This window comes from Oncorhynchus clarkii, chromosome 20, assembly GCF_045791955.1.
Source record: "Oncorhynchus clarkii lewisi isolate Uvic-CL-2024 chromosome 20, UVic_Ocla_1.0, whole genome shotgun sequence".
Taxonomy (NCBI): Eukaryota; Metazoa; Chordata; class Actinopteri; order Salmoniformes; family Salmonidae; genus Oncorhynchus; species Oncorhynchus clarkii.
Genome location: NC_092166.1, coordinates 15,896,048 through 15,923,300, shown reverse-complemented (window position 1 = coordinate 15,923,300; position 27,253 = coordinate 15,896,048). Strand labels below are relative to the sequence as shown.

The following is a 27,253-nucleotide window of genomic DNA, read 5'->3' as shown; positions in this document are numbered from 1 at the left end:
TTCAAAATGAACTTGCCCAAAGTGAAGCAATAAGGCGCAATAAAAATCACACAATACCCTTTAATACTTACTTACCTATAATCCATGTTAGGCTACTATATAATAAAACGGTAGGCCTGCCTGAACTTTTGGATTGAGAATCTCCACGTGCACCTGTGAACGGATGGACTTCAAATGGCAAAAGGTTTTCTGGGCCACATTCCGTTGCAGACAGAAATGTCACGAATAGCGACGACGTGATTCCTTATTGAACATGTCAGAGGCATGTTTGTTCGACATAGCATATATATTTCGGGAACTTTACAAAACGTGTAATCTGGTGGTGGAACGAGGAACAAGGCATAGAAGTACAGTATATGATCTTTTACCAAAGATGTAGTTTATACTGCACACTAGGTTACACCAAAGTGGGTCAGTAGATGTTCTATTATTCTTGCTGCTTTACCTCTGCATCAAAGCTGCCTTGTATTGTGGTAATATTCTCAGACGATTGTGTAGTGCACTGGGTAACACTTTACTATAAGGTACCCTTTAATGGGGGGTCATTTCTAGACAGACATTAACAATCAACTTTGGTGCTTGTGAATGACTGGGTTTACATACGGCTGACCCTTTTCAACAGTGTTACCATGCATGGTTTGGTGGACTACTGTGCCCAGAGAGGGGTAAGCACGAGAATAAATTACACCATGGTGTTGTCCCAAACCTTTATTGCAGCCCCTCAACAGAACATTTACAGAAACTGTGACAGTCATCCAACCCTGCATACAGGATGCATTTTCACAATCATTTAAAAACCTTTTAGCCTGTACAGCAGGATACTACGTAAACCTCTGACATGTTTTTCTGTGTGTGAACTTCTGTTCATATGTGAACTGCAATTTGCGATTGTAGTGATGTTTTCTGTTATTGCTAGTTGTGCAATGGCTTCCCCTTGGAGTTAATCAAGTCTGTTCTGAGCAGCAGTGCCCACCTTTCACGTATGGCTTTCAAAAAAGTTGAACACTTTCTTTAAAATTCAGAAAAATAGTTTTGATCCTAGAAAGTGTATTTTTATTTAAAAATCTAGAACAGATCTCGTAAAGTTTTGTATAATGTAAAATTAACACCACGTTAAAAATTCACATCAACTTCAAAAGTGTTAGGGAATAGAAAAATACCCATTAGTGTTATAGAAAAAAGACAAAATATGTACTAAAAACTATATTGCAACCACTTGACTTGTTTTATATGTCAAAACAAACCGTCCACCCCCCAGAAAAGATTTGCATTGCAGCATTTCCTACAGTCCATCACATTAAATCAGCATCATATCATCTGGCCCCTTAATACCACAATGCACAGAAAACTGCTACAATGGAAAGATTTAAAAAATAAAACACACCAATTTGAATTCACAGAAACATTACGGAGGAGTTTGAACACAGACTAAACACGTAACTCCTTCAAAATAATAAACATGATCTTAACCCTCCAGCCTCAAGTCCAGATCACAAACTAGCATTGTCCTTGTAGTAAAAACAACAATGACAACCTTAATGACAATAACGTCAATAGTAAATGCTAGCCAAATTCGAGTTGGGTGTGGTTAGGATATTAGTTAACAGGTTACACAGTCACGTTCCATTCTAGACGTACTACAGCATTTTTCTTTGAACAGTTGGTTACAGCTGGTTTTAGGGGCTGCACTGAAATACATGCAGAGGGACAACAACAAGATGTGTTCCTGGTGTCTGCTAAAATCTTCCACAATCCCAGACATTCATAAATCTTTGTTCCAAATGAAGCACTTACCCTGGGCTAGAGCCAGTTAATATACAAGTGAAAGTGGACCTGTACATTTAGAGAGAAATGGAACAAAAGTTTATGAACATTGTTGACGCAGACTTTTTTGTTTAAGTGTATTGAATTATGAATTTGGATGAATCAGATTCCTGTTGGACCAGGTGTGTGTGTGTGGCAGACCTATTGGGAAGACCTGGGACACACACTGCACAGCAGTCAGGAGTGCCTGTTTCACCAGGAGACTGGGTGGGGTTGTGTCAGACCGTTAGCCCAGATCAGCTACATCCACACTGAGCTAAACCTAAGAGTTACGACCATATACTCGGACACCCTGCCCTTCCCTCATCTCCCTGTGTTCTTTTTGTATCTGTTTTTCCCAGAACAAAATAACCTACGCCAACATATCTTCCATTTGGAGAGTTTACTTCCAACCGAAATACTGTCCAAAAGTGACAAAACAAAGTTTCAATAAAATAAAACTGGCATTGCTGGAAAATAAATGTGTTCCCATAGATCCTAAGAAATACAAAAAGATGTTCACTTGTTGTGGCTCGAGGCCTGAGTGAGTCAAAAACACTTTCAGTACTTAAGAAATATCAGAGTGAGAGGTACTAGGAGTTGGAACAAACAAAAATGAAATGAGGAAGAGTCTCAAACACATCTTAATGAGAACTACGGCTAATAGGGATTGTTTTTCAAAGAAATATGTCTACAGACACACAGTCGCACGCACAAACAAAACATCTACACACATTCTCAGTCATACACACTAAAGCACACACACACTCGCCCAACACGTCACCTGACTTGTCCGAGTTTACCTTCCACGTGTAGTAGACTCACTACATACTGGTAATACAAAACTTAGAGTGAAATTGCCACGAAAGATCAGTGCAGCTTTGCATAATACCTTCACGTTTAACAAAAAAAACATAAAAAATGTTGAAGTTCTGACCCACGATTCAACAGGGTGAAAGCACACTGCTGAACTCGGTTCAGACATGTGAAGATCTTTCACTAGCAAAGCAACACGTGCCTCTGCTTGTTATACACAGGAAAGGAAAAACAACCTACAACTCACATGATCTACCTACATCCAGAAGAGAAATTCATTGATACTTTCCATTACAGGAAATGGGAATTCTTTAAACTAAAAAACGTGGAAACAAAGTAGAACAGAAAAGAAAACAAAAAGGCAAGAGAGAAAAACAACATACTAATCAAACAAGTAATGGAACAGTGAGATTTTACACTAATGGAAGAAAAACTTAATTCTGAGTGTGTGAGTGAAAAACGGAGACAGTGGCGAAAGTCGTGGCAACGCTACTCTTTCTCTGGAGGTGGGGAAGCACGGCTGCACGTGCTCAGTGGGCTGGTCCTCGCTCCGTCTTACTGCGCTGAGACCGCAGGCTCTACGTTTCTATGGGAAGAAGATAGTGAGGTCAGTAAGTGACAGTGACTGAGGACAACAGCAGAATTCAAATCAAAGTTATCATTCAATTTAGTTCATATTTCAATTATAATCTTGTAGAGAAAATATTGAGACAACATAATGTACTAATACAATGTATATGATTACTACATCATTACTACAAAATGACAGCACAATCATTTTGATAAAAACAGAATTGATGCCCTCCATTTCAGTTCTACTCACATCATAAGTAATCTTGCAATAAGTTGTTTAATAGGATCAATAAATCCCCTTAAACAATATGAAAATATGTCAAATGAGTGGAATTGCCCGAGCCATTTTATAAACTGTTTCATAAACCAGCCTCAAGGGGGAGCTACAGCCTACACTACAAATAGCTGCACTGGCCTCCATTACACACCACAAGGAAGAGTTAGGGGAAAGCCTAAACGGGATCCTTGGGACATCCCAACTGATGTAAGTAACCCCATTGAAGTTGAAATTTGCCATTTAAGTTTAAGTAAGGGTCAGGGTAAGGATCACGGCTAGCACTAGCTGAGAGTTAAGTCCTTTGAACAAAACCTATCTTGATAGGATTAATCCACTGACCAATAATTGCAGTCAACATTGCTTACACAAAGTCCATATTAAGCTTCAACACAACACAATAAAACCATAACGCCAAATAGTGTGACCAATGGGTCTTCTCTTTGGCAGGACGTGCCATAAGGCCTACACATTATAGACAACACTACCTATTGATCAAGCGTTTCCTACCTGGCATGGGCTTCGAAGTCAGGAAAATCTTATCGTACAATATACACAGACAGGCTATTTTTTGTCTGCTGTGGAAACAAGCCCAAAGGTCAGACTCACTGGAAAAGCTGGGTTTCTAGAGACACGTTTTCTTAGATAGCATGATACAATACTGTATTATACTGTACTGCTGATTAATATCCAAAGGGAAAACTATCTATTAAACAATGATTATGTACTCAGTATAGTAGGGCTACATCCAGCTGGAAAATGTGGATTCTGTGAAATGTTGATTCTTAGTTCAAGTTTACCTGTTGGTGCATCTTCAATCTGTTCTTTTACTTCGGTATGCTCTTCTGTAGAAACAAAACAAACCACAGCTGGAACTAAAAGACAGCTTCAACAGTCTTGAGTACACTACAGAGCAGAAAGCCATGCTTTCAGAGAACAGGACCAATGGCCACTATGAAAGAATACAACACAGAGAGAAGAGCTGTTCCTAGGTAGGACACTGGACTGAGTTATCTTAGCACCAACCTGTGAACTCCTCAAATGGCTCATCAAATTCATCTACCTCCTCTGCAACAGAAAAGCAACAGTTGCAGTTAGTTGAGGGAGAGACAGAGACAGAAAGAGAGAGAGACATACAGACACACAGAGAGAGAGAGACGCAGAGACACACAGAGAAAGAGAGACAGAGAGAGAGACATACAGACACACAGAGAGACAGAGACACAGAGAGAGAGACGCAGAGACACAGAGAGACAGAGACACAGAGAGAGAGAGACAGACACAGAGAGAAAGAGACACAGAGAGAGACGCAGAGACACAGAGAGACAGACACAGAGAGAAAGAGACAGAGAGAGAGACGCAGAGACACAGAGAAAAAGAGACACAGAGAGAAAGAGACAGACACAGAGAGAGACAGAGAGAGACACAGAGACACAGAGAGAAAGAGACAGAGAGAGACGCAGACACAGAGAAAGGGACACAGAGAGAAAGGGACACAGAGAGAAAGAGACACAGAGAGAAAGAGACACAGAGAGAGACGCAGAGAGAAAGAGACACAGAGAGAAAGAGACACGGAGAGAAAGAGACACAGAGAGAGAGACACAGAGAGAAAGAGACACAGAAAGAGAGACGCAGAGACACAGAGAGAAAGAGACACAGAGAGAGAGACGCAGACACACAGAGAAAGAGACACAGAGAGAGACACAGAGAGAGAGACAGAGACAGAGAGAGAGAGAGAGAAAAAGACACAGAGAGGGACACAGAGAGAGGCACAGAGAGAAAGAGACAGAGAGAAAGACACACAGAGAAAAAGACACACAGAGAGAAAGAGAGCACTGAAGAAAGAATGAAAGTAAATTACATTCACGGTTGCAACATCTGGAGGTACAGCTGAAGTTGGAAGTTTACATACACTTAGGTTGGAGTCATTAAAACTTGTTTTTCAACCACTCCACAAACTTCTTGTTAACAAACTACAGTTTTGGCAAGTCTGTTAGGACATTACTTTGTGCATGACACAAGTCATTTTTCAAACAATTGTTTACAGACAGATTATTTCACTTATAATTCACTGTATCACAATTCCAGTGCGTCAGAAGTTTACATATACTAAGTTGACTGTGCCTTAAAACAGCTTGGAAAATTCCAGAAAATGATGTCATGGCTTTAGAAGCTTCTGATAGGCTTGACATCAATGGAAAATCAAACAAAATCTGCCGAGACCTCAGAAAAAATATTGTAGACCTCCACAAGTCTGGTTCAGCAAGGAAGAAGCCACTGCTCCAAAACCGCCATAAAAAAAACAGACTACGGTTTGCAACTGCACATGGGGACAAAGATGGTACTTTTTGGAGAAATGTCCTCTTGTCTGATGAAACAAAAATAGAACCGTTTGGCCATAATGACCATCGTTATGTTTGGAGGAAAAAGGGGGATGCTTGCAAGCCGAAGAACACCATCCCACCCGTGAAGCACGGGGGTAGCAGCATCATGTTGTGGGGGTGCTTTGCTGTAAGAGGGACTGGTGCACTTCACAAAATAGATGGCTTCATGAGGATGGATAATTATGTGGATATATTGAAGCAACATCTCAAGACATCAGTCAGGAAGTTAAAGCTTGGTCGCAAATGGGTCTTCCAAATGGACAATGACCCCAAGCATACTTCCAAAGTTGTGGCAAAATGGCTTAAGGACAACAAAGTCAAGGTATTGGAGTGTCCATCACAAAGCCCTGGCCTCAATCCTGTAGAAAATTTGTGGGCAGAACTGAAAAAGCATGTGCAAGCAAGGAGGCCTACAAACCTGACTCAGTTACACCAGCTCTGTCAGGAGGAATGGGCCAAAATTCACCCAACTTATTGTGGGAAGGTTGTGGAAGGCTACCTGAAATGTATGACCCAAGTTAAACAATTTAAAGGCAATGCTACCAAATACTAATTGAGTGTATGTAAACTTCTGACCCACTGGGAATGTGATGTCAGAAATAAAAGCTGAAATAAATCATTCTCTCTACTATTATTCTGACATTTCACATTCTTAAAATAAAGTGGTGATCCTAACTGACATAAGACAGAGAATTTTTACTAGGACTAAATCTCAGGAATTGTGAAAAACGGAGTTTAAATATATTTGGCTAAGGTGTATGTAAACTTCCGACTTCAACTGTATATGCTTGCATGTGCTCATATGTAGTCACACACACACACACACACACACACACACACACACACACACACACACACACACACACACACACACAAACACCTACCTGGAAGCTCTTCCTGAAGAGCTTCCTCCTCTTGAGTTTCTTCTGATTCAGCTTCTACTTCCTGTTCAGACTCTTCTTCTTCTGCTGCTTCTTCTTCTACCTCTTCTTTGGGGCAAAGCAACAATGGATATAAGAAAACACCATTATTTTACAAAACACTGATTGAATCTATTATTTTCCAAAAGGTGACATAAGCAATAAAAACGGACAGGAGACGTTGAGTGCCCTTTTCACTACCCCAAGATGAGATGTGAGAAGGGCCTGTGCATGATCTCTCTACATACATGTAGCTATTCTCAGCAGATAATGTGTCATACACTTCAGCAATGCAGCACCTGGCGTTCAACACTGCTCGTTCTGAGAGCAGTGTGAAGAAAAATGACTCGTCAGCACTTGAAAGGATTTTTGGTTCAATACTTTTTAGACCCAGATTAAGCCTACCTGGAATAAAAACCTATTGTTCTGTTCTGGATTATCTTTCCTTACCCTCTTCTGCTAGTGCTGCCTCCTCTTCCAATGTCTCCTCTGCTGCTGGCTCCTTCTCCACAGCTTCCTCGTCAACTGGTGCAGCCTCTTCTTCTGCGGGGTTGGCCTCTTCCTCAACAGCCTGTTCCACGGCAGCGACTTCCCAATCAACTGGGACGGCTTCCTCTTCAACGGGTGCATCCTCTTCCTCCTCAGGTGTGGCCTCTTCATCAACCACCTCCTCAACAGGTTCATCCTCTTCATCCTCAGGTGCGGCTTCCTCCTTGACTGGGGCGGCTTCCTCTACAACCTCTTCCTCAACGGGGGCAGCCTCTTCCTCGAAGGTCTCTTCTACAGTGGCAACTACCTCCTCCACAGGGGCAGCCTCTTCTTCAACTGGTACGGCCTCCTCAATAACCTCCTCCTCCTCCTCATCCTCTGGCTCATCCTCCAGTACTTCGGGCTCTTCCTCGATTTGAGGCTCATCCTCCTCCATTTGAGGCTCATCCTCCTCCATTTGAGGCTCATCCTCCTCCATTTGAGGCTCATCCTCCTCGATTTGAGGCTCATCCTCCTCGAAGTGAGCAGAATCCTCCTCGAAGGGAAAAGAATGCTCCTCGAAGGGAGAAAAATCATCCTCCAGAACTTCGGGCTCTTCCTCAAAGATTTCAGGCACATCCACCTCAGGCTCTTCCTCATCAACAACCTCAGGCTCTGGAGGGAAAAGACAGTGTTAAGCAATTTAGCTGATAACGTGGATTTCCTGACAAAGCCAACTAAAGCAAGTTTGAACATGACACTAAGTTATACGAGTCTATGATATTGGTTGACATTTTTTAATTTTAAACTTGACAATTTCAAGCCACAATCCATTCAAACATCTTAGAAAATGTTGTCAGGCTCACACACACACCTGGTGGGAAAGCAGCAGCTTCCTCTGCTTTGGCGGCCTCGATCACTTCTTCAACAACGTGTTCTGGTGTGGATGAAGCAAGGGGCAGCGGGGAGAGATAAGGGGGCAGAGGGGAACCGTTAAGACCATCCACCTGGTCCTTAACTTGAACTAAGGCATTACCTGGCATACTTCATAGTCTTCCTCTAGCACAGAACATTTCAAATGTCTTCCTTGAGACACATTTAAGAAACTGCTAAGTTTGTGTGTCAATAAAGAATAAGAAAGTCAAAAAAGTGTATGCTCCTTTATTAAAAGCTCAAATAAATCATGAACCTCTAGACCTACAGTACAGAAACTGCTGACTAAAACCATGGTAGGTATAGCTCTGGTACATTAGCTTGTATTATGTCACAACAGGTATAGGTGTCTAATAGTCTAGTAGGTGAAAGCATGTCGTGTACACAGCAGTGCCAGGTATTTGGAAAAAACAGATTATCAGAGCCAATGGATAAATGGTAGACGAGGTCTATGTCCCCTCAACCAATGACAGCCCCTCTGGGGAAACATGTGTAGACTGGACAGGTGGCAGACATATGGAATAAATAGAGTCTACATGTTTGTACAATGATTTTACAGATTAACTCTTGACATAGATAGCTACAGAAGCACCATGTGGGCGTCTGGTGGTGGACACAGTCCTACTGAGGCTAAAGGTTTCATAAAGGCCATCCCTTAAGAGCGAGTCAGCCTCGTGAGATTCTAGTTCTAATTTTGTCTAGTCCAGCCCACAGTTCAAATTCAATAAAAATAGTGAGGAATAACTTGCATGTTTAAGCAATTAGGATACTGCATAAACGTCTGACGAGGGGAAGTAATATAATTGTAATATGAGGAAATGAGGTAGTAGGCTATGTTTGAGTATGGCCACATGTACAGAAGGTATACAACAGTGTGGTAGAGTGTCTGCTAAATGATTCAAATGTGAATGTGTTTGTGGCATCTATATGGTGTTCAAGGGATTTGCCCACCACCGATGCTGCCGGAGTATTCTCCTTTGGGTGGGATTCATTGAGAGAGCATAAGCATAAGCTACCTCTTATGAGCTTTACCATCTACTACAATGAAATGCTGCTGTGTGTGTGCACGTGTGTGTGTGCAGACCCGCAGGAGTTGTACCTTCTTCCACAGGTGCTGCAGGAGCCTCCTCTAGTGCTCCCTCTCTGCTAATGTCGACAGTAGCCTTCTCTTTCAGTCCTGGGGGTTTTACATGTGATGCAGGGGGGTGAGGATGACATGGCAACAACTCATGTTCAGGAGAAGTGCCTTTACGAAGGCCACAACTCCATATCATGTATACTGTATTTGGTTAGGTGGCTTAGTAATATTCATGGCTAGTAATAATATAGTAACATTAGGATTGAGATCTAGGTCTTAGAAAACAAACATCATTCAAAAGGACAACAGAAAAAGACAACATTTAAAGGCTGATTTGGGTTGACTTTTGCGCTTCAACACTGAATTTGTATTGTGTTCCAATATGCTGTGAAAAAGCGAGGTCTATAGTGCTAAGAGAGAGAGATCAGGATAGGAGAACAAAAGAAAAGTGTTCCAGTAGAACAGGAGAAAGTTCCTTTTCGGCACCTTGTGTATACATGTGATGCCCATTTGTGTAACACCAAAGCATCTTATTGAACCGTGTGAGACAAGTGCACTTGAAGACAGGAAACCTTCAAGTATCCAGCAACTTTATTAACACGGAACACACACAGCTGATCCTTTCAAATCTATCATTTGTCCCTGGATAAAAGCACGAGTTTCATCTCCACTAAATGCAAAATAAATGACTGGGTCCTTGTCCAATTCTACTACTGTATTCTAGTGCCTCTAAAGAAAGTCATCTTTCTGATGTAAGATTATAGCACCTTGTGGTCCTCTGGGCACCGTTCATTTAACAGTTCATACTTCTATAGAGGACAGCATTGTGATTCTCACAAGCAGGGAGTGGCTAAAACAATATGCACTATACATTGCGGGAATGGACACCCTGCCCAATACGGGGTTTCCTACTCCCATTCGCAGAGGTTTGTAACTGGAGTGAGACCTCTCACAGGAGGGGTTTCTCATTGATCTTGTAACATCCTGTGTCACTGTCATCGGGGGCGGTTGAATGATCACCGACATCAGTGCAGGTGTGAAAATTCTCACATCATTTCCTCACCCCCCTATCATACACCTTGAGCTTTTTAGCAGAAGCTTTGGGGGCCTCTTTACTTTTGGCCTCTGCCTTCTGCCCCACTGCCTCTGCCCCTTTCCCTGAATTCTTCTCTGCCTTCTGCCCCACTGCCTCTTTCCCTGAATTCTTCTCTGCCTTCTGCCCCACTGCCTCTTTCCCTGAATTCTTCTTTGCCTTCTTCTCCTTCTTATCTTTCTTGCCCTTCTCTTCCTCCTGCTCTTTGTCTCTCCTAATCTTCTCCAAGGCCTTCTCAAACTCCTCCTTCTCTATCTTATCCTCCTCCTCCTTCATCCTAGCTGCCACCGCCACCTTGGCCTTCTTTGCCGACTCATCCCTCGTCAGCCCCAGGACCTTCTCTTCCTCCTCCCTGGCCAGGATGTTCCTCACCTCGGCCAGCGCCATCTTGGCAATCTTTTTAGCCTCCACTCGCTCATGGATGATGGCTAGCTGCTGTTTCAGGGCCTCCCTCAGCTTCCAGCCCACATCTTTGGTCAGAGGGTGTTCTGGGATACGAGAATACCATTTAGCTGTTTTGAAAAAAGATTTGCCACCAGGCTGCTAGGATCACACTGCAAGCATTTGTCGGACCGCACTCCAAGCATTTAGTAGGTTGCAAAGCACCCTGGGTATTTGTATTTGCTGACTGGGAGTGTTAGGATAACAGCAAGTGGCATCTTTCTGCACTTTAGAAAGGTGTCACTAGAATTGACCCTGTCAATATATAAGGTATATAGGGGCTTGGTCTGACACCTCTTACTACACGGATGGGATTCAGTTAGTCCAACAGTTATATGATGCTGTCCAATATAACACCTAGCACACCACTGACAAGGTGAATTTCAATGATTTCATACCAAATACCCTATTACTACAAAAGCGGTAGTCAAATAGAGCATGCGACTAGAAACCAATTCACGTGTTTATGCCAAGAAGCATAATCGTAATTTTCATCAATTCAATATCAATTCAAACTTCATTCTACTAGTAAATAGACATTCTAAAGACCACAATGTGGTTATTAGAACGAAAGCAAGACCTTTTTAGCTACTGTACACTGGAACACACACGGTTCCTCATGCAATACCTTTTTAGCTACTGTACACTGGAACACACACGGTTCCTCATGCAAGACCTTTTTAGCTACTGTACACTGGAACACACACGGTTCCTCATGCAATACCTTTTTAGCTACTGTACACTGGAACACACACGGTTCCTCATTCAATACCTTTTTGGGCTTCTCTCTTGGCGGCATGTCTTGGCTTTTCATCTGAGGTTTAGGAAAACAACAAGTTAAATACGGTTATAGTCTCATAGGGGTGTATCTGCTTGGTACTCAACCACCAATAGGAACAGCCAAATCGAAAAGCCTACCAATAGTAGGGGAGAGCAACTATTACAACAGAACAAAACCAAGCTCAACCAATAACAGATGGAAGTATTGTACCCCGCTCAGCTTTCACTGACACCATTGGTAAGCTTACACACAGGCAAATATTTATTACCCAGCGGGGCTAAGCTTTTCTTTCACAATCTAATAGTAAAGCCTTTGACATACAGCTTTTGGCGTATTAAGAGTTATTTGTACCATAGCAGCTGGGGTATAGTCACAATTTAGGGGCAAATTCAGTATGAATTCAAAAACAAAACGAGCCAGACCTCAATCATAGAGTCTGAGATATAGGCAAAACACGGAAAAGCTGACAAAATTCTACAACTAGGCAACCTACAATGCAATCTGGACATTGATCCACGATAAAGTACCTTCTGGCGCCTTATTTTTCTTGAACTTTGTTTTTGGAGATTCTGTTTCAACTAAGTCGATAGGGAAAAGAAAAAACAATGACTACTGAAAGAAATCATCACTAACTTAGTCATGTTAAGTTTTCAACATTTTAGCAGGATATACAGGTTCTCTAACTAGCAGACCAGCTTTCCATGAATGTGATGCCATGCATTCACACATCTAAAAAGTAGACATTTGGCTGAGTCGGCTACTCAGAGCTTCTTGACGTTTTACTCTCAGCAGAGATAATTGGGGTGGGGTACCTCTGTGTCTCGCTCTTTTCCGATCGCGTCGAGGTTCATCTGATATTTTTCAAAAGGAACATGGCATTAGTAGCTAACAATCAGGTGACCATTAAAAAAATGATCTGAATATTTGACAACTCAAAACATGCCCATGCTACACCTCATAGACAACACATGCTAACACACTCACGACTGCATAGTGCTTACCCATATGTCCTATTCTGATGGTTTCATTACATTACTTGTAGGAGTGTGTACAACTCGGAAATGACGACCACGTGAGTGTAACATGACTGTATAAGGACTTTTACACCTAACCAATACATTTGGATTCATATTCATTCAATTTGAGGATCATTGACCCTTCTGTCAATGGTGCCCATTAACCTCACCAGTTGAACCTGTCATGTAGCTATACTGTCGTTGTTCAGGCATTAGACTTGGGCACCAAGTCAATTCTAAATTATTGAAGCCAATATGAAATCTGAATGGGCTCCACCCAAAAGCTTGTTCAGCAGGTTTCTTGCATCTTCAACAGTGCTATTCCTTGTACCTTTTGTGTTTGCTAATACTTTCTAGAAACCTGTGTTTTTTACAAAAAAACGTTCAATGTTGTCATAGATTAAACATTTATTTTACCATGCAATTACAAATGACTGGAACTTCCCTCTCCAGCTGCTGAGTTTCACCTATAAGCTACAATGTTTAGCATTTAAAGACTAAGCTAGCTGGGTGAGTCTCTTTAGGGTGTGAGTGTGAGTCAGCACTGATCCGTTTCAGAGATCTGGGGTTGAGGTTCTGACGTTGGGGTTGACATGAGGATAATGCCATATCTTCTGTGTCTCAAATCAGGTAAAATGTTCATGGGGTGTGGAATTTGGTAAAAGTCCTTGAACTCATTTTAGCCATTGAGTCAAGCTCCAAATGCATGGAATCCTCAACAGGGAGCACGCTTTCCCAAAACGACCTCATATTTCATAACCCTGTTTTAGGACTTCTAGATAATTGGTTTAAGGAACAGCCAAAAGCTAGTTTCTCAAGGGGTTTGCTTTAACAAAAGAAATGATTAACACGTGTGTAATAGGTCCTTCATCAAGCCGGTCTCTGAATATCTAACAGTACACGACCATATGTGCAGTCTCTTGGCCAATACATCAAAATGCACTACTTATCCAGACACAAATGCACACTATTTGTATTGTGTTTAACAAATTGATGATGAAAACAAAAATGGAAAGACAGGGACAAATAGCTCCCGAAGACATTTAAAAACCAACAAACATGGAACATGAATAGTAATCCTGACACGGACAAGAGACAAAGAAACACCATAATGAGGAAATACACTTCAACAAGCTTCAACAAACTAACACGGACAAGAGACAAAGAAACACCATAATGAGGAAATACACTTCAACAAGCTTCAATAAAATAACACGGAATGATGAACAACTCAAGTAAAAAAATACAAATATAATTCCTGCTAAGTGGATAAATATGTGCTGTGGTTAGGACCCTAGGGCATGCAGTACTGTGGTTGGAAAAGGGAGACAACCATCTGTTGTCAAAGTGCAACTGTTCATTGCATAAGTTCGTAGTTTGCTGGGTATTGCAAGCAGTCTTCTCAGTGGAAATGCACATATCCTAGAAAAGCATTATTCAGTCTGGAAAGTGCTCCAAAAATCTTGAAGGCATAGTCTTCGTCCCTCAATAGGAAATCTTCAAAAAGAGGCTTGAGGGGTTGACTGTCCCATGATAAAACCCTTTAAAAAGTATTCTACTAGGGATTGGTGATTTTAAGGAGGGGTTTTCCACAAACGCTTGCTCCTCAAGCAATGGGAAACAAGTCTAAAGGAGCAACAAGTTGGGACCTCATACCAAGAGGGATATGGCTACTGGTTACTGGTTGTGGAGACCTAAGATCACACAACCCTTTCGCAGAACCTCGTCAGTCTGAGAAGTGCCAGCACTTTCTTCCTCCTCCTCCGCTGTTCCCTCCTCATCCTCAAATGGTTCAAACGGGTTTATGAGGCCATAGAGGAAGGTGAAGAAGCCTTGAAACCAATCAGAGCCCTCCTCCGCTAACATATCCAGGACCTCCTCGAGGGAGTCCGAGCTTTCCTGACTGCCATCTTTGGTCAGGCCTACGCAAAGAGGGGAAAACAAGGAAAGAGAGGAAGGAAGGGAGAAAAGGAAAGAGAGGAGAAAGATGTGGTAGAGCAGGGAAAAAGGAGAGGGTGGAAAGTTTTAAGCAAGGTTTTAAGCGAGGTTAGGCAGCAAGGGAAACTATAAGGTCGCATGAAGCAGAGTTAGAAACTAAAGAGAGGAGAGGATAGCAATAGAAGAGCCTAGAGAGGGGCATGCAGAGGGACTCTACAGAATCTATCACTAGCAGCAGGGGGACAACAGCTGTGCCAGACAGGCAGTGGTCTGGGCAACAAAGCAGAGCAGGAGTCTTTATGGCAGAGAGCGGCAGAGGAGACAATATCAGAACATGGGACCACCTCTTTGGAGAAAACACTCCTGAAGTAAGTTCTCTCCCTTTTGTTTATAAAGAAAATAGCAACTTTAAGACATGACAAGCGACTTTGAGATGAGAGAACACCACATCTACGTCCTTCTTAAGTTCTTCTTAAAGCATGCAGCAGTTTGGCCCTGTGCTATTTGTTGTGCATGTCTATTGATAAATGAATGTCATGTCAGTGGTGTGGGCCTGAAACACAATGGTCAGCATGGAATCCATTTCCAGACACCATTTCACACCATGCACATGCAGACCTCGTGGATTCATTGTTCAGTTCATTTGGTACAATTGACTAAAATAGTCTCGTGGTAGAGATCTGATAAACCAAAGTCAGTCATGCAAAACAAAACCCAAATCAGTTGGTGGGAGGAGCTGCTCATTGGAATGGGCTCATTGTAATGACTGGAATGGAATCAAACACAAACGATATGGAAATCACATTTGACTCCGTTCCATTTCTGCCATCCAATGAGCCAATCCTCCTATAGCACAGCCCACCAGCCTCCCCTGATTATCACACAAACACGTCAATAAATAACAATCCAGTAAAATCGATGAACTTACCTAGTAATACTTTAGCATCCTCCACATCGAAGTCACCATCTCCATCGGCGTCATAGGACGAAAGTTTACCTAGCAAAGAAACAGGAGCCAGTCTTTAGCCACGGGTCAATGGGGGTTGGGTATGAATGGTGGAATGAGGTGGGATAATACATTATGCAATTGAATCGAAAGCGGGATGGGGAAAGAATAGCATTTAAGTTATAATAACATGTTCATTGCCACTATTCTTACATGATTATTAGTATAATCATTAACATTCATTTCTGCATTTCCAGAAGTTACATCGTTAAATTGCTATTAATTATCATTAGCAATGTTATCATGAGCAATTATTTAAATGATCATACTAGTGTTTCTGGTAAAATCACATTAGCATTATAGTATCATGTTAGCGTTTCAATATTGATTTACTTTTAATTATGAGGTATAATCACAACATAGCAGGGCTAAGTATTATTTGTATAAATTGTCTAGCTCAGCATTAAAAAAGCAAGGAAAATATTATTTTTCCAGCTTTGCATTACATTTGTTCATGTACATTGCATTGTATCTATGGCAACATATTGAATTGATATTAATAATTAGAAATACAGTGTGAAGGTAGTCTTTCCTATGATGTTAATGCAAAACTTCAAATCAGTTATCTTTTCTTCGATAAGAATTGAGTCAAAAGCAAGTGATTAGATGACATGTATGGGAAACAAATGGATTATTTCAATTAGGACAGGAAGGTTAGTGAGTGAAATGGTTGAGGGGGTATGATCATAGGCACAAATATCATACCTTGCAGTGTCTCAGAGAGGGTACTGTGCATGTCCTTTGCCTTGGCTGCATGCAAGATTAAGACCAGACGAAAACATTCACATTGGAGAAATGACATTATTTAAACATGAATCCAAACATGATTAGTGTACAGGCATATTCTGAGCCACACACTGAGCATGTGCACACATGCACCAAAGGTAAAACAACGTCAAGGTTGAAAAGTTTAAAGTTGAATGTTAAAATGCATCAAAGCACTCAGTATCACTTTGGGTTATTGCTCAATGACGTTGTGACTGGCGAAGGCTGAAAGTTCTGTCAACAGACTGTGACAGGCTGCTTGCTGTAGCTAGTAGGAAATGTAGCTACAGTTAACAGTTGTTTTTCGTGTCATGGTGTCACTTACCGATGGTGCCTTGGTAGTCGACCAGGTCGAAGTAGACGACGGCCACGGAGGTCCAGACCCCCAGGAGGGCCAACACCATGAACCAGGTGAAGAAGGAGCTTCCACCTGCTCCCTCAGGCTTCTTGCCATTCTTACTGGCTAGCTGTGCTTTGCCCTCTGTAACGGTGGGCGAGAGAGAAAAGAGTCAGACCTGAAGCCAATACTGTACAGGACAATGTCTCCACACAAATCCACACAAACGCAATTTGTTCCATTTGAGTTGTGAGATGGTCAAAATACAGGTCTAAATGTTATCCCAATCAGAAAGCCTTTGTAGTTAAAAGAAGCTGACAGCTAAGAGAGATACTGCACCATAATACTGTGGATTATATGTTGTTTTGTTATTGCATTCATATACCAAAAAAGGAAGTAAATGGGTAAGAAGAGAAAACCCATGCCACTGACTACTTTTTTGCCACTTACAAGAGCAAATGGTATATAAAGTATTGCCTAAAAATAGCACGAAAACTAAATGAATGTCACAAACCTCACGAGGATTAAACATAGGCCGAGAGTTTTCAACTAACTGAATTATAATTCAGTGTGTGAATGTTCAAGCAAAAGCCCAATAAATCTATGATTGTCCTTAGAGAGGCAACAAGACAAAATCAGTAGAGTAGCTAGTTATTCTAGGTGCATTTGACACTGTACACAGAGCACTATGGGTAAAAATATCAATGTATTCGAAGAGATGGCAATGGAAGAATGAACAGGTGCCGAGTCCCCTACCCTCAAGCTAGGTCAAACCATTCACACATAGGCAGATGCACCATATTCAGATACACAGCACCTGCTCATGTCAATGTCGTGACAGTTATAAAAATATGTCTCGGTTAAGTCCCAGCAAAATATCCCATGGCCCTCTGTCATAATTAATGCACCTATTAGTCAACTTCACTTTTTTGCAAATCCATCCACACACTACAGTTTCTGATGTTTCATTCTAAAAGTTAAATAAAGTTGTTCCACATCTGCACCAAAACCAACCCAAACACTCAATCCTTTTCCACAGAGCGGTGTCCTTTGTTCTTCTCGTCCCTAAGCTGAGCAGAACAAAAGCCAAAGTATGACCCCAAGGTCTGGACCCCTCAGAAAAAACGGTTTCTCAAGGTCTGGACCCCTCGGTTTCTCTACCATCACCAAAAACAGATGCCACGGGTCGAATCAACATATATGTATACATCTATATATTCCTCATTCCGGATGAAGTTGTTATGGGACAGAGTCGCTCCATCTACCTTCAGTCTGTTCGACAACCACCGCGGGTTCAAGAACCCGGGTGGGTTCGACTATCGGCGCTTCCATCTGTGCAGACTGCCCTGACCAGTCCGATTGGGAAAAGCCTCCGTGCGTCTCTTATCACCCTTATACTTCCTTCCCCCAAACCTCTGTGCCCTCCTCCTCTTTTTGTTCCTGGCAAACTCAGCCGGAACCTGATATGGGACCTGAACCAGCAAATAGGGATATTTTTAGAGCTGTCCTCTTGTCCAGCCAGAAGACATTCAGGCACTCATATGGAGAGGCTCTGTTAACGCCATGCCAACGGGACATTACCCAGCATCCCTCTTGGCTGTCATTATAGTGCTGCCTCTCGGGCTGGGAATTGCCAGGGACCTCACGATATGATATTATCTCGATACTTAGGTGCCAATATGATTTTTACATTGCGATTCTCACAATTCAATATGTATTGTGTATTGCGATTTGATAATGTGATTTTATTACGATTTGATGTTCCAGACTTATTGCTCACTATATGCCTGCTGTAGAGAGAAGAGACAGCATTAAAAAAGTAGTTTTGATCAGTCATGGAAATAAAAGTGCTGAAAAAAAGGTTGGCTCACTATTTAAAAATGGATGATCAAACTAGCCTTCGCTAATGCTACTTTGCAAAATAATTATGAATAAAATCGATACTGTATAGATTCGCCCCCCTCCCCCATCACCAGCTGCCCCCCCTCCGGTAACAATAGAACAGCATCAGGTATAGAGGGGGAGATCTTTACTAGGAGAACTGGCTGACACCTAATCACACACACATACTGCCGTGTGATTGAGAGGACTGAGGGAGAGGGATTTAAAGGCTACAGGCCACAGGCCATGCAAATCCTGGCTTTCAGTGACTTTGCCTGGTTGTCAGGGGGATACTCGTTAGCCCTACATGGGCGGTTTAAGCAGGCTCAGAGAGAGTGGAGGCACTTCAAAACTGCAGACTACTCTGCCTACTCAGGAAATGAGGGACAACGCCTTTCACAAATGTACCTTACCTGTGACAAATGCACCTTACCTGGGACATAGGACAATCTGCTGAAAAACAGTGTGCAAGTTGGGGGAAGGGGTTGGGTTATTTTTTGTGTTAAATGTTGCTCATCCAGAACATCCCTCGCATGACCACAAATCATAGCAAGAAACAGCAAGCAAACACATGAATGCACAATGAGCCACACATTGCCAAGCACACATGAAAATCACATTCAAATACTTGGGAGGCCGTACAAACTGCTGAAACAATCAACCACTAGGCAGGCTAATCTGTCCGAACCCTGGTCATTGTCCAAACCTTGGTCAGAAAGTTGTTGGTCATGTTAAAACCAGAATCTTTCGCACTATTTTCATCTGTTTGGTTTAAAGTATTTGCTACTCGATGTAGGCATACAGTTCTGAACACTAAGCCTACACAATATTACAACAGAATGAAAAAAGCCTAAGTAAGCAGACAAACTTTCTAAACAGTTTGCAATCCTCATGAGAACATTGGTACTGACAATCCTGAAAAGGGTGCTGCCCTAATCTAGCAGACCTGGTTCTCATGTCCCCTGAGCCATTTGTGCAGGCGTTTACTGCACACCATTCCCTACCAACTCTCTGGAGAGCCTCATAACCAACTCCCCCCTACATTTACATTGTAGTCAGTTAGCAGATGCTCTTATCCAGAGCATTCATCTTAATATAGCTGGGTAGGACGACCACATATCTCAGTCATAGTAAGTCCATTTTTCCTCAAAGTAGCTATCAGCAAAGTCAGTGCTGGTAGGAGGGAAAAGTAAAGATTACCAACTGAATGAGGCTGCCATTGTGTACTACCTATCACAGACACGTATTAACACACACACACATCCTCTGACGCAAAAATAACATTTACAGTGTGAATGTATTCAACACACAAGCACACCACACGCACCGTGTCTTTCGGCTGAATGCTCCATGACCACAACACCCCAGTAGTTCCACTGTAACCTCTTTTCAAATGTTTAGTAAGTTAGTTGGAGGAAACAGACTCCTTCTCCCTGTTCTCGGTCTCTGCTTGTCGTTTGTGAGTACATATTGTTCAGTCTGAGCTTACATAAGGATCCTGTGGAATGTCTGCTTTGACACACTCCCCTTCTTTTCTCTCTTTCAAACATACAAACACACCCTCAAAACACACACCATGACATTTTGGGACAGAAATTGGTGGCTATTGTCAAGGTGACAAGTTAATGTTACTCCCGTCCTCGATCCCCCCCCACCCCCAGACTCTCCCAAGGCCAGTTTGATCTAATCATGATGTGTTCAGTTTTCCAGAGAATGCCCTCAGGTTATAACCATAAAACCTGCTTGGTATCCATCCCACACATGATGCCCCACCCTCATACACCTACACACTGTAATGGTTTGGTTAAAAGGGCCAGTCCCAAGTCACCAAGTTCACAGATAGTAGAGTTAAAAGAGACTCCAGACCAGATACAGGGTTACCATATTGCTGAAAACTCCTTCTAAACACATGGAGCCAACACACTAGTTTGCATGTATAACCAAAGTGACCTTTAGTGATACTACTCACATTACCAGTAATGTAACAGCATTGTGATAGCATTATATAGGCTATGTGGAAACATCAGGAAATTAGCCTAACAATGGTGCTTAGTTGAAATCTAAAATGAATGGTGTTGCACGGTATACCCGAAACGTCTCTACTTTTTCGACACTAGAACACAAAAAACGGTTCAGTACTAGAATTATTTAAAACTTTCAGTACGCCTGTCAAATTTGTCTCGTCATATACGGAATACAGATTGAGAGGATGGAATCTGTCTAGTAATTTGTCTGAATCTTCTCAAGGGGGCAGCAGTAAGCTAGCCAGGCTACTTGTCTTCTCAAGGGGGCAGCAGTAAGCTAGCCAGGCTACTTGTCTTCTCAAGGGGGCAGTAGTAAGCTAGCCAGGCTACTTGTCTTCTCAAGGGGGCAGTAGTAAGATAGCCAGGCTACTTGTCTTCTCATGGGGGCAGTAGTAAGCTATCCAGGCTTCTTGTCTTCTCAAGGGGGCAGTAGTAAGCTAGCCAGGCTACTTGTCTTCTCAAGGGGGCAGCAGTAAGATAGCCAGGCTACTTGTCTTCTCAAGGGGGCAGCAGTAAGATAGCCAGGCTACTTGTCTTCTCAAGAGGGCAGCAGTAAGATAGCCAGGCTACTTGTCTTCTCATGGGGGCAGTAGTAAGCTAGCCAGGCTACTTGTCTTCAAGGGGGCAGTAGTAAGCTATCCAGGCTTCTTGCGCATGACGCTGACAACGCGTGCTAGGTGTGCTTCATTTTTTAGGTCTGGACTTTGAATCGTCATTCTAAAACGTAATATTTCTTGCTTTTTAACCATTTTCATGTAGACTTGATTGTGTGTTTTGGATCATTGTCTTACTGCATGACCCAGCTGTGCTTCAGCTCACAGACAGATGGCGTGACATTCTCCTGTAGAATTCTCTGATACAGAGCAGAATTCATGGTTCCTCCTGTTAATGGAAGTCCTCCAGGTCCTGAGGCAGCAAAGCATCCCCAAACCATCACACTACCACCACCATGCTTGACCGTTGGAATGAGGTTCTTAATGTGAAAGGCAGCGTTTGGTTTTTGTCAGACTGGGGCGAAGGTTCACCTTCCAACAGAACAACGACCCTAAGCACACAGCCAAGATAACACAGGAATGGCTTTAGTCTCAATGTCCTTGAGTGGCCCAGCCAGAGCCCAGATTTGAACCCGATCGAACATCTCTGTAGAGACCTGAAAATAGCTGTGCAGCGGCACTCCCCATCCAACTTGAGAGGATCTGCAGAGAAGAATAGGAGAAACTCCCCAAATACAGGTTTGCCAAGCTTGTAGCGTCATACCCAAGAACACTCGAGGCTGTAATCGCTGTCAAAGGTGCTTCAACAAAGTACTGAGTAAAGGGTCGGAATACTTATGTAAATGTGATATTTCTGTTTTATTTTAAATAAATGCGCAAAAAAACAAACTGTTTTTGCTTTGTCATTATGGGGTATTGTGTGTAGACTGAGGAAAAAAACGAGGGGTCGGGGGTCGGAATACGTTCCTCCGAATACACTGTGTGTGTGTGTGTGTGTGTGTGTATCTATCTATCTCACGGTGGTAAGGGATATGAACTAACAGGTTATAAACAACGCTATTACCACATCACATAGGTTGTAATATGGCTTTTCTTCCTGACCTGGCATCCTCTGTGACTTCATCCACGCACCGCTACTGTCGAAATACTAAACTTGGTATCAAGGTCAAAATTCTAGTATCGTGACAACACTAAAAATTAATATTTTAAAAGGCAAATAGCTAAAATCATCTCAAAACCATATTACTGACTCTCCATAAAGACTAGCTTGTCTCTCCTTCAATAGTTGTAGAACCCCGAAATGCATAAGCATAGTTCAAACTGAACAAACCGTGTCCAGGCTCTGAGATGCAGCAGGCCTACATACTGTACACAGGACTCTAGCAATAAAATGGGCAGATTAACTCTAATCCAAATATTGATACTTCTGTGTTATCAATTCAATAGCAGTAAAATTAACTCAAGCATCAGTGAGGGCAAAAACAAACAACTTCAGCACTGCTGAAGAGCATGTGCAAAGTTTATACAACCTTTTCCAATCCTGCCACTCTTGTACAAGTAAGCTAAAACAAAACATCCCATACAAACAAGCTCACACCACACATGCAAGATTATTCCTCAAGAATAGCATTTAGTTTGGGGTAAATACACTGCAAAGAAAAAACATGTTCACACAGGTCAGGGCAAGCAGTTGTTGCCTTTACCAGTTCTTTGGCCTTCGTCCAATTAAACCAAGCATCTGAGAGATGAGGAAGCCTGGGATGGGGCAATTTCATTTTTTAGAAATATCAATTTGATAATACATAATAAAATGTCCATAGAAAACCATTGTAGAATATCATTGACCATCAAACCTCCAAACAAACAATATGGTGAAAGAATGCACATTCAAAAGAAAATATTTGGTTACATACATTTTTAGATTGGTCATAAAGTACAGAATTTGACTTGGCATATACTTTTACCTGCTTATTACATAATCATAAATGCAGAATCGAAAACAGCTTTCGCTTTCATGTATCAATAAGTCACATCCCTATAGCTATAGGCAGGCAGTTCATAGTCAGACGTTGGGCAGTGAGTATGAGACCTGTTCAGGGCGGTGCAACGTAACCAATGTTAACTCATAAATGTATGACAGATGCTTCTCGGTCGTGTAGAATAGTAAATTATGTCACCTCTACATATTACACTACATTTCTTTCTGCAACTTCCTGAACAACGGTCAACATACATGAAGGAGGAGGAGGCTGTCTTGTGAAATACTCTGATAACTGTACATAATGTTCCAAAGTTTAAAAAAAACACATCATTCTACCTTTATCACTGGACATACGACGTGTGTTGACCCATCTTCAACTCATTTGCAACCACTAAATTGATATAACGTTTGTAATTCATTTTTTTGATTACTTTTCTAAACGTTTTACTATTGCAGCTCAGTCAAAAGTCTGGCCCGTAACATTCACACTGATATGATCGATATGAATAGTGGCCTGATGATTATCCTGTTTCTTTAAAGAGTACAAAACAGTGGACATCGGGGGTGCTGTATCGGATGAATGAAGTCATTGGATTTAGAAATACATTTCTAGAAGTAGCCTAGCCTATTGTAGGAAGGGCACTGAAACTGATGTTATGAGATTATGCCAATATTTTACTATGTGCAACACATTCTACGACTACGTCATATGCCAACACACATTTCGGGTACACTTTTCTACGGCCACGTGTCACAATGCAACTGGAGTTTTGCAAAGGGGACATACATTTAGCATGACTCGTGGGCTACATGTAAATCCCGCGCCCCCTTGCAGTCAGGCTGCCCTTAAACCACTAGTTAACGTTTAAAGTATGGGGCTCAGACCACGCCATTGTAGCGTATTATCTTGATAACTTGGGGAGCGGCGCCATATTATTAAAACGTCTCCATAGGGGTCCTGGTTTGAAACCGAGACGACGATAGAAGCCACGTGTAACCCCTCCCACGTTCTTCCATTATTGACACGTGAACACTTGGAGAAATGACCGAAAACGAAAAAAGGGGACAATACCCTCGTCTACTGATGTAGTCTGTTGTAGTAATTGACCTTGCTGCGTACAATGGCACAATTGGGAATGATAGGACTGAAAGTCCTCATTAGTGCACGGGCCACTCAATTTTAATCAAAAATGGACCTGATACCCTCTCAAGCCATGCTTCTCTGCAACCTGACGAATTGCAACAATGCTTCAAATCGAACGAATGCCTCGTCCGTTATACAATGTAGCAGAGAGGCAAAGCGCCTATCATCTGGATACAAAGACACTTGTGATGATGTTTACTATAACTCGACAAATGTATAGTTAGTTGGTGGTGACTCCATAAAAAGGGACACAATTGTTTGGGAACTTTTGGGTACATTGTGGACGTTGTGCTACATCTTGTCCAGTTATGAGTCTAGTATTGTAGGCTAACTTGCATTGCCTAAATGAAAATATAAATCTTGCCGGCCGATTAACTTTCTAAGGCCTTCTGTAGCCAAGTGAAGGTTGGTTGCATGCACCACTGCCATTACTGAAATTGAAATTACGAACCTTTCAGTTTCTGTCCTCGTGGGTTTTTCTTCGTGACCATGGCTATTCGAAGTTGCTTGAATTCAAGTGGAAATTCAAAATTAGCGAGCGTCACTGTCAATTTCTTGCAATAAAGGTGGCCCAGTAGAAATCAAATCTCTCTGCCCTCATAAACCGAAGCACATAGCAACCCCGTCGACTTTTGAGTGACTTCGCCCTCGGCCAGTGAGGGTTTTACGAAGACAAGATGGGCGGAGAAAGGGAAAATGTCGTCCAATTCGCTTTCAGAGGATGTTGTCTTATTCAATCGTGTGGATACCGGCAGGTTAGAACCACCTCGTCCATGGTCATGTCTAGATGGGATACAGTTTTTCTCGAATTTGACCTCAAAATGAGGTTTTCGCTAACCCTAACCGTAACTATTTTCCTAACCTTGACCTAATTCTCCGGACCTGATACGTCAATTATCCTAATCTGCTGCGTAAATTCTCGTAAACCTGCTACATAAAGTCAATTTTTACAAAAGTTGTATCCCTTCTAGAGAAAGCCTTCGTTCATGCCCGTTTTTTTCTGTACTGGAACGTGGCAAGATAGAAGATAAATCCATCGCGAGACCAGACGGTGTTCTTCACAGTACTGTAATAGCTCTTTATTACGTAACCTATGTAATCACGGAGTCATAGTGCAGTTGTAAACCGTTTTTAACAAATATGTCGCTTAAAGCCACGTTGCCTTGTGACGGAATTTTATTAATGGCGCATGTTAGATGTGCATTTGATAGAAAGGCCTACTAAAAGTGAGTTATCACAAACAAGACGAGAGACCGTGTGTAGAGAATGGCCGTGTTCGAGAGGATCAAAACCGTAATGTGTCATGGGTAAATTGTGACTGACTGATCTACAAATAATAATGAGTAGTTATTATTGATGCAAGGTTTTTTGTAGATCAGCCAGTCGGCAGTTGACTGCACGGTCGACTGCAATTTCGAACAAGCCCAATTAATTGCATAGCCTAGTAGCTTCCATGAGCTCATTAGTGTTTGCACACTTAAATCCAGTGTCAGCACAATGCTGATTCTGCTCTAATTCTTCAGAAACGGATATCTATAATTATCAAAGTAGAGTACTCCCTTCGTGCACTGCAAGTATGCGGTAGTATACAAATAATGACTTTCCAGTTGAATATTAAATTATGTGATGTACACTTGTGCTAAACTTGCGCTCACGTGCCCAGTCATGCAGGAGTCCACATCATCCTTAAATGGGTTCGTGGCAGGCAGAGAATTCTAGACATGCTTTGCCGGAATACAACTGCACAATTGTTGATTGAAGTAGGGAAATGTGTGTGTGTATATATATTTACAGTACCAGTCAAAAGTTTGGACACACCTACTCATTCCAGGGTTTGTCTTTATTTTTTTTTAAATGATTTTCCACATTGTAGAATAATAGTGAAGACATCAAAACCATGAAATAACACATATGGAATCATGTAGTAACCAAGAAAGTGTTGAACAAATCAAAATATATTTTATATTTCAGATTCTTCAAAGTAACCACCTTTTGCTTCGATGACAGCTTTGCACACTCTTAGCATCCTCTCAACCAGCTTCATGAGGTAGTCACCTGGAATGCATTTCAATTAACAGGTTTGCCTTGTTTAAAGTTATTTAGTGGAATTTCTTTCCTTCTTAATGTGTTTGAGCCAATCAGTTGTGTTATGACAAGGTAGAGGTGGTATACAGAAGATAGCCCTATTTGGCAAAAGACAAAGTCCATATTAGGGCAAGAACAGCTCAAATAAGCAAAAATAAACAACACTCCATCATTACTTTAGGACATGAAGGTCGGCCAATTCGGAATATTTCAAGAAATTTGACATTTTCTTCAAGTGCAGTCACAAAAACCATCAAGCACTATGCTGAAACTGGCTCTAATGAGGACCTGCACAGGAAGGGAAGACCCGGAGTTACCTCTGCTGCAGAGGATAAATTCATTAGAGTTAACTGCACCTCTGATTGCAGCCCAAATGAATGTTTCACCGAGTTCAAGTAACAGACACATCTCAACATCAAAACTGTTCAGAGGAGACTGCGTGAATCAGGACTTCATGGCCGAATTTCTGCAAAGAAACCACTACTACAGGACACCAACAATAAGAAGAGACTTGCTTGGGCCAAGAAATCTGTCCTTTGGTCTGATGAGTCCAAATTTGAGATTTTTGGTTCCAAATGCCGTGTCTTTGTGAGACACAGAGTAGGTGAACGTATGATCTCCGCATGTGTGGTTCCCACAGTGAAGCATTGAGGAGGTTTGATGGTATGGGGGTGCTTTGCTGGTGACACTGTCAGTGATTTATTTAGAATTCAAGGCACACTTAACCAGCATGGCTACCACAGCATTCTGCAGCGATTCGCCATCCCATCTGGTTTGCGCTTAGTGGGACTGTCATTTGTTTTTCAACAGGACAACGACCCAACAAACCTTCAGACTATGTAAGGGCTATTTGACCAAAAAGGAGAGTGATGGAGTGCTGAATCAGATGACCTGGCCTCCATCCAATTGAGATGGTTTGGGATGAGTTGGACAACAGAGTGAGAGAGAATGCCAAGAGTGTGCAAAGCTGTCATCAAGGCAAAGAGTGGTTACTTTGAAGAATCTAAAATATATTTAG

General features: G+C 42.0%; 1 protein-coding gene across 12 annotated transcripts; it reads right to left on the bottom strand.

Annotated features, from left to right (window-relative positions):
- Positions 1–693: 693 nt before the first annotated feature.
- Positions 694–25,448, bottom strand: LOC139376004 (aspartyl/asparaginyl beta-hydroxylase-like). Of its 12 annotated transcripts, none has more exons than XM_071118027.1 (11): positions 24,602–25,448; positions 16,615–16,770; positions 16,230–16,274; positions 15,447–15,515; positions 9,271–9,348; positions 8,113–8,175; positions 7,221–7,913; positions 6,735–6,839; positions 4,493–4,534; positions 4,267–4,311; positions 694–3,205 (listed from the first exon to the last, which is right to left on the bottom strand). In XM_071118027.1, exons 1-11 carry the CDS (start codon positions 24,639–24,641, stop codon positions 3,198–3,200), a joined length of 1,344 nt encoding a protein of 447 aa, XP_070974128.1. In that variant the 5' UTR covers positions 24,642–25,448; the 3' UTR covers positions 694–3,197. The 12 variants fall into 12 exon arrangements, with proteins under 12 accessions (XP_070974128.1, XP_070974129.1, XP_070974132.1 ...); XM_071118028.1 differs by having other exon boundaries at positions 6,735–6,836; positions 24,602–24,791; XM_071118031.1 differs by lacking the exon at positions 24,602–25,448 and adding an exon at positions 19,835–20,049 and having other exon boundaries at positions 6,735–6,836.
- Between the last annotated feature and the right edge of the window lie 1,805 nt (positions 25,449–27,253).

Bases quoted from the DNA above. Each gene is read 5' to 3' on its own strand.
- LOC139376004 (XM_071118025.1), bottom strand. From the start codon at position 17,958: ATGGAAGCGCCGATAGTCGAACCCACCCGGGTTCTTGAACCCGCGGTG. The intron at 15,516-16,229 runs GTATGATATTTG...TTTCTTTGCTAG, and splicing joins CCTCTCTGAGACACTGCAAG to GTAAACTTTCGTCCTATGAC. The intron at 9,349-15,446 runs GTAAGTTCATCG...TAAAACCCCCAG, and splicing joins GGATGCTAAAGTATTACTAG to GACTGAAAGAGAAGGCTACT.